Source organism: Nylanderia fulva, unplaced genomic scaffold (assembly GCF_048542155.1).
Source record: "Nylanderia fulva isolate GAGA-0341 unplaced genomic scaffold, ASM4854215v1 Scaffold37, whole genome shotgun sequence".
Classification (NCBI taxonomy): domain Eukaryota; kingdom Metazoa; phylum Arthropoda; class Insecta; order Hymenoptera; family Formicidae; genus Nylanderia; species Nylanderia fulva.
Window position 1 is genome coordinate 518411 of NW_028190444.1, and position 8051 is coordinate 526461.

An 8051-nucleotide genomic window follows, 5' to 3' on the forward strand; every position below is an offset into this window, starting at 1 on the left:
GATCGGCCAATAGGAAGCCTCGTTTCCTAGTGACTTTACCCAGCGGCGTTTCCCATTGGACGCTCGCATTTGCGGGACAAGTTTTTCTCTCTTCATTACATATGCACGTCATTACGCCACGAACTATCAGGAAAATCACGTGGAGGGGAGAGCTCAGATGATCTCCGGGCCGGTGGGAGGGGGGGGGGGCGAGAAACCGATGTTGACACTGTTGACAGTTGCGAAAATGTGCGTGAGGAAAAATTCTCGGGAGACGTCACGCACGTGTTAAGAATGCGGATCGCTTCCGCGGACACGCTGTCGAGGTAAAACGTTCCCGGGCTCGCGGAAACGACGTATCGAGTGCCTCGGCACTGTCGAAGAGGTCCGAGTGTCGCTTTCAACATGGCGGTGCCGTCGTTCGTGCAGTCACCCCGTGCGTTTCTCGGCTCGTCGTGACGTCGGCTTGTCCCGGCTGCGCATCATTTCCCCGGATCGAGGGATCCTCGGGATCCTGCACGAGCGGAGCGCGTATTCACCCGGACGAGGAGACGAGAGATTGCCCAGGTTGACGCGACATGACGAGAGAAACCTGGGATCTCGCTTGACAGCTTAGTTTGACCTTTCCTTCGTAAAACAAAGTGCGTCCCAATTCGAGGGATAAGTCGTATCGAGTTATTCTTGATGTCCTGGTTCGTCCTCCGGCTCCGGACTCTGAATTGACGCCTCGCGACTTTTCTATTTGACATTAATTTTCGACGGAAAACAGCTGCATGGTAAGCAGTCTAATCTGTCTGGATTAGGATTCTTCACAATAGATCATGACTTTGCGAAGCGAACAGTCGCGCTTATTGTTCGAGTATTCAAGCCAGATGATCAAAAAAAGTGTCTGAGACATATAGAAATATATACAAAGATTAATAAAAAAAGTACTACAGCTTGAAAATATTTTTTTTTTTTTTTTCATTATAAAATTGTCTTATTTTATATTTGTTTAGTCATTATCATAATTTATTTTAATGAGACACTAATTTTTATTGTATTGTATATTAATGTATATTATTGTGATACAATTTACATACAATTGAAATACTCTGACAATATTTTTAAAAAGTTTAATTCAAAGGAGAACAGATTTTGTATAAAAAATAACTAAGATAATATATTATATTAGAGAACATATTTTCAAAGATTTCTACTAATTAAATTCTTCATTAATTATTTTAGGTTGAGAGCTGCCTGAGCGTTGTTCTGATAAATGTGTCTTGTGAGCCTACTTGCATTGCTATTCAAATAAAATATTTTATAATATTTTAAATTTTTATATTGTGTTGTGGAAGAATTATTGATTTGTTAATAGTCCATTCAATTCTAAAGAAATTATAAGCTTGCACGAACAACTGGATTAATTTATAGAACCTTATTAAAAATAAATGAAATCTACATCGAAAGAAAGATTCAATTGATGTGATATAAATAGTTATATTTAATATCAAACTCAAGAATTTTTTCTTATTAGAAGTAGTTTAATTTTCTTGGAGCAACAAGAGTCTATTGTGCCTCATTATCTTATTAGTTATTCATTTTCTCTCTAGACAAGAAGCAAACTTTTCATAGACTCTCTCTCTCTCTCTCTCTGCTTTTCTGAACTTTTTTAAATATATTATAATTTAAGAGTGAATCTATTAATTCTTAAAATGTGATTTGCCAAAATTTTATAAATAAATAAGCATTTGAAATTAAAAAAAAAGAACGCTGAAAGTTTTCTTACAAGTTAATTGCTTGTAAGAAAACTTATATATAGAGACATTATTCAAGTTATACAATATCATTTTTTCTTTATTAATGTTTTTCACATAAGTGATCGCTTCCAGCATTCTTAAGTTTGTTAATAAGACTTTCCTGATCAATAATAATACTCAGTGTTCCTTGCAAGTTGCCTGAATAATTGTAAAGTGTTAAACTTTAATTACAATAATGGCTGAGACACAAAGAATGACCGTGTATGGAAGGCATCCTCCATGTGCAAGTAATAGCAGATTGGATGAGCGCCGAGCTAAGAGGTAAATATGTGTAAAAATTATTGTGTAATGCCTGCATCTCTCTCTCTCAGGTTTAATATATTTTGTACAAGCATCAACAACTTCTTAATTTTTTCAGATTGGCATTGCGACACGAGAGAAATCGAAAGCCGGATAAACCAGACGATTTCGTGTGTTACGAATCGAGCGACGATGAAGCAGAGACGGTGACCGAAGGCAAACAATTCCTGAGAACGTCGTTCAATTTCGTGGACTACGTGCGCGCACGCGAAACGAATACGCGCGAAGTGCGAAAGATTAATCAGGAATACGGTTCCCGACATATACTAACGCACGATTTGTTCAAAGAGTACTCAGTCAGCTTGAACAATATGAACAAAGTGTTTTGTTCACAATGGTTGAGTGATAGACAAGTGGTATTTGGTACAAAGTGCAATAAGCTTATGGTATATGACGTTGCTACGCAGAAGCTAGACCAGATTCCGTCTCTTCACGGAAGACAACTCAGTCCGGGTGGCAATGTTATGCCCGAGCAGCAATGCGGCATTCATTCCGTTCAAATCAATCCTTCGAGGTGATTTCACTTGCCTATTTTTTTTTCCTGTTACGTCACGCGTAAAAAAATTTAATTTTATAGATCTAATGGAAATCTCTGACAATTGATCTCTGTTTCTCTTCTTTGCAGAACTCTTTTATCTACCGGAGCAAGAAATAGTAATGAAATAGCGATATACAGATTACCGACTCTGGATCCAGTTTGTGTTGGCGAGACCGGTCACAGAGATTGGGTGTTTGATATGTGTTGGTTAGATGATGAATTTTTAGTATCAGGCTCTAGGGATACGAAAATGGCACTGTGGCGTATTGACAGTGATCTCGCTGAAGCTCCTGACAAAGCGGATGTGCCTACACACAGGTCGATTAAACAAAATCGAATATATTATGAATATGAAGATATTAATCTTCTAAAATATTTTTTGTAGCTATATTACAATTATGAAACGAGTAATTGTATGTAATTGGTTTTTTATTATGTTTAATGTTACATCGATTTTTTTTGTAAATCTAATAATTAAAGAATCAGAATAATTATAAAAATAATTTTTTTAATATTCTTTTATTTATTAATCATTAATATTAGTATTGTAATTGTTTAATTAGTGATTAACTTAATTATCAACAATTAATATATAATAATTATTCATAATTAGTATTATAGTGTTATTATATAATTAATAGAATTATTAATAATTGTCAAAAATTATCAATAATTCTAACAATATTACTGTTTTCAGATTGATTCAGCCAGTCTGTGTGAAGGAATGCAAGTCTGCTCAGAAGGTGCGAGCGCTGGCATTTAATAAAGCATATAAAGAAATCGCGGCATTAACGCTCAATAGCTTTATACATATCTGGTCGGCCGAATCCTTCAAACAGAAAATATCTAGAAAACTGCCCGCTTGCCAGGAGAACGTTTGTCTCGCCGTACAAGACGATGGTGTTTATGCAATTGGATGTAGGTCTTATACTCTTCTTCTGGATGCACGTACTTTACAGCCAATTAAAAAGATACCTTCAAGGTAAATAAAATATTTGTTCTCTTTTTCCTAATATACTCCATTGTTGCGTAATAATATTCGATATATTTATAAATTGTTGAATTTATTTATACAGATATAGCGGTTGTGGTATTAGATCAGCGAGTTTTCAGGGCTCTGTTTTAACCATCGGAACTGGTTTAGGAATGCTTATGTTCTATGATGTTAGAGCTCAGAAATATTTAGAATCTTCTATAAATTCGAATAGAACTGTTGTATTAAAAGCTTCAAAAGGATATGTGGTAAGTCTTGTATCATTTAAATACAGCAATTTATTCATTCATATTGATAATTTTATATATTTTTTACTGCAGTTAATATATTTTGAGATTGAGATGCGCTTTATTGATCACTACAAAAAATTTTAACTCGAGTTTTGAATCACTGTATATATCTATGAAGGGTCTACAAAACAATGTACTATAGTACATAGTTTTGTAGATATTTCATAGGTATATACAGTGGACATCAGACAGATATATACCATGGAAAATACTAATAATAATAGAAGAAGAGCCATATTTGACAGAGTATATCTAGGGTTGGCATTCACTGTCCAGAGTGGAAAAACTCCCCTCAGTTTTTCCAGTTTTGTCCGCCCCGGAAGAAATATATGTGCTGGACAAAATGGACAAAGCTGGAAAAAATTTTTAAAAATAAGCTCAGATAAAATAAACTTTATTAAATAAGAACTTTAATTTTTGATAAACTTTGGTTTTTATTCATAACAAACCTCTATCTCTCATTTTATCGATTTCTATATTATTTCACATTTCGTCTATTTTGTCCACTTTCTTCCAGTATTCCGGACAAAATGAAAAAAGTGAACAAAATGCCAACCCTGAATATCGTCTCTGAAATCGCGCCAATTTTAAATCTAAATATTTCGTTTTGTAGACATTTAATGTAATGTTATTATAAAATGATTTTTTTTTTTTTTTCATTCTTTGGAACATCAGTTTCCTGACGAAGAATATATAGATGGTTTCCAAAATGTGAAGTATACACCTGCTATTTACACCCACTGTTATGATGCATCGGGTACACGGCTATTTACGGCAGGTGGTCCATTACCTGCGAATCTGTATGGCAACTACGCAGGATTATGGCAATGAAGGTTTAAAATTAAGAAAATAAAAATAGTAATGATAGTGATAATTACTAACTTAATCTATTAGAATATAAATTATGTATGTCATGAAAGGCTTGATTATTTGGTAATTTAGTTATACGTATTTAATATTTCTTTAAATTTTTCTCGCAAGGAAGTGCTCGAAAAAAATGATAAGCTATTTCTTTTTTATTTATATTTTCCAGTTATTCAGGTTTTTTCTTTTTCCAGTACATCATTGCGAAATTACCAAGAAAGGACAATAACATGTTATAATAATTTTATGATTAAATCACGATTTAGATCTAAATGAATTTATCTTTTCTGATCATTTGTAAAATATTTAATATGAAAAATATTACATTATTGTTACTTTATGTTTTAATGATTGCGTTTTAATTTGTGATAATTCACGATACAATTAATTTACAATTCACTTTTTTTGCAATTAAAAATATTTATTTATAAATTATAAAAATCAACACTGGTGATTTTATTATGTGCGAATAATAATTTGCATAATGATTAATGCAATAATAATTAATAATTTTAAGAATATCTCAAAATGTTATATTTAAAAATTATATATATTGAAATAAAATCTTTATATTTCCATAAATATCAATTCGATATTTCGAATTCGTATGGTGTGGTAAACATAAAGATTTTCTATTTATTATATTATTTAAAAAGTCCTATAAATTTTAATTTTTTGAGAAAAAATTAAAGAAAAATCATCAGTAAACACGAATATAATTTTTTTCAATTAATTACAAAATATATCACGTTTAATAAACAATTATGTTTATGCATATTTAATTTTTCAAATTTTATTTTAATACCGGATTGCACTGACGGACTATTCTTAAAATTTAATATATTATAAGTTCAAAATTATCAAAATATTTATTCAATAATTTTATGTAAAAAAAGTTCGATTTATATTTATATATAAATTATTTCGAAATATTTATATTGAAGCAACGCTTATTGTTTCTTTTATCAGAATTTCTTTTTTCTCTAGCCTAAGTCTGATAAAGCAAATGTATTAAGTGGCATGTAAAATTTTATGTTGTTAAATAAGCGAAATTGTGATTTCTGCATGCAAATATTATAATACAACATGTATATGTATACATTGTTACAATTCTCCGAGTGTTAATTATAATGTAGTTAGCTGAGTCCGAAAAATTTCTTGAGAAAGCACATTTATAGATCTATTAAGATTTTCTTAATTTATCATTTGAAACAAAACATGTGTGTATCTTTTGAAGTGATACAAATGGAAAAAAATGACTCAACGAACATTATAACGATGAATATTAAGTTTTATCAAATACCAAACTATCGAATTGAAGTTTAAATACCGGCCTCATACACAAGAGTCAGCAACACTCAATGAACTCTTTCTAACACGTAAACTTATTTTAGGCATCATAATACCAATAAAATTTTTATTCGCATATATTTATCTCGTATTGTTACATGACAAAGTAATCCTGATTGTAAAATCTAAAGTTTTTTACCACGTATATTAACTACATGTTGCAAAGAATGTCATTTAGTAAAGTAACAGTTAAAAAAAAAGAAGAAACATTGTGTATATAGACTACATTAATAGCACAATTATCTCCTAGGAATACTTTCATTTCTTAAGAACACATTTTAAATTCATTTGTCTCTGTTGTCTCTTAATCACGAATTAGTCATATTTTTCTTTGTTCGTCAGCGTTTAAAGTTTAGCTGATACTGAGTTTAGCGTAAATATAAATCCGACTATTCAAGTTCGACCAAGTTTGTTGTGTCGAGCGTGTCGTCAGTCTTCGTCACGCTTGTTGAGGAGTATTATTATCGATTACGAAGTACATGCATTTCATTTAACAACAAAAAAGCGTCGGTATAATCTATGATTGTATAAATGCCGCGTTTGTGTGTGCAATCGAGAGAATGAGAAAGAAAGAAAGGGAGCATTTGTCTCTGGTAATAACACGCATATGTACCATATATATTCCCATCTTGTCTCATCCAAGTATCTTTATAACGTTAGTCGATAGAATTCGACGATTTTGCGTCGAACAAGCTCAAATTCGATTCAGGAAATAAGGCTCCTTCGGTTCAGCGATGTATATGCTGCATGTAATGCGGTGTTACTTAAACGCGAAATAAGATTCACTCATTCAATAGTCAAATGATAATACGCCGCGAAACTGCACGGTAATTTGTAATGCGATTCAACGCATTCCCTAATATAAAGCGACATGTTTGCGAAACGAGGAGATGAGTGACGATATATTGTCGTTAAACCGTCAAACATTAACATAACAAACGTATATATGTATGTTAACAATTTATATATTCCCGATCCGCGCATACTTGTAAAATTATGAGTTGTTAACATATAATAATAACGGAGTCTCGCGATATTACGTAAGATAAATAAATGTGTACATTGTATCCGATAGCTCTGTAGTCTCTCACAGATACACGCTCATCTCTCTATGTAAACGATCCGATAAACATTAACATACATGTAGCATTGGAGGACATGACATGAAGCCGCACCGGGACATTTATTTACAACAAAAGAGATAAAGAGAGGGATTATCCGTCATTATAAATATAACCGCGAAGAATAATACTAGCGTATTACACTCCACTGTATGTGCGTTCATATAATATATATATATACTTAAAAATATTTAAATATAATATTTTAATAATTGCCATTAAAATATTGTATATAAAAATTTAAGTATCTTATATTTCTCTGACGCGCAGATATTTAACATTCGATATTTTCGACCGAAACGTTCACAGCATCTGATAGCCTATTTTTATAAACAAGCAATAGTTAACGGATAGCTTTTCCGGAGACCTTCCTTAGCATCGTTTCATATCCAGAGATTGTTTGGAAATATATAAAAATACAATCTGTCCTCAAACTGCTGCCACTCTCTCGATTATTATATATCTCGATTCATAAGAAATATAATAGACAAATGATAAATTGATGTTACAGTTTTATACTTAAAAAACATGAGAACACATATTTATACGGTGTATATATATATACGAAACGTCTGATTACGCGTTTTCCAAAATTTTCAGTTGTCACCTTAATATAATAGCTAGCATCGCTCGTAAAAATAAACGTGTGTGGCAGGGTTTGTGAATTTCAATAATTTACCATGACAGGAGAATATCTTTGCACACGCGGATGGCGAAAATGGCGAATGAATTATATCATTGTAACTTTATATATTTGTGCGACTTCGTATATCTATGTAAATAAATATACCAAGCTCTTGAGACTGACACACG

General features: G+C 32.1%; 1 protein-coding gene across 2 annotated transcripts; it reads left to right on the forward strand.

The window, feature by feature from the left end:
• Window positions 1-149: 149 nt before the first annotated feature.
• DCAF12 (DDB1 and CUL4 associated factor 12-like protein) lies at window positions 150-8045 on the forward strand. Of its 2 annotated transcripts, none has more exons than XM_085485417.1 (7): window positions 150-755; window positions 1207-2042; window positions 2140-2595; window positions 2707-2937; window positions 3317-3601; window positions 3696-3861; window positions 4579-8045. In XM_085485417.1, the coding sequence occupies exons 2-7, from the start codon at window positions 1957-1959 to the stop codon at window positions 4732-4734; spliced, it is 1380 nt and encodes a 459-aa protein (XP_085341543.1). In that variant the 5' UTR covers window positions 150-755; window positions 1207-1956; the 3' UTR covers window positions 4735-8045. The 2 variants fall into 2 exon arrangements, with proteins under 2 accessions (XP_085341543.1, XP_085341544.1); XM_085485418.1 differs by lacking the exon at window positions 4579-8045 and adding an exon at window positions 3934-4317.
• The last annotated feature ends 6 nt before the right edge of the window (window positions 8046-8051 follow it).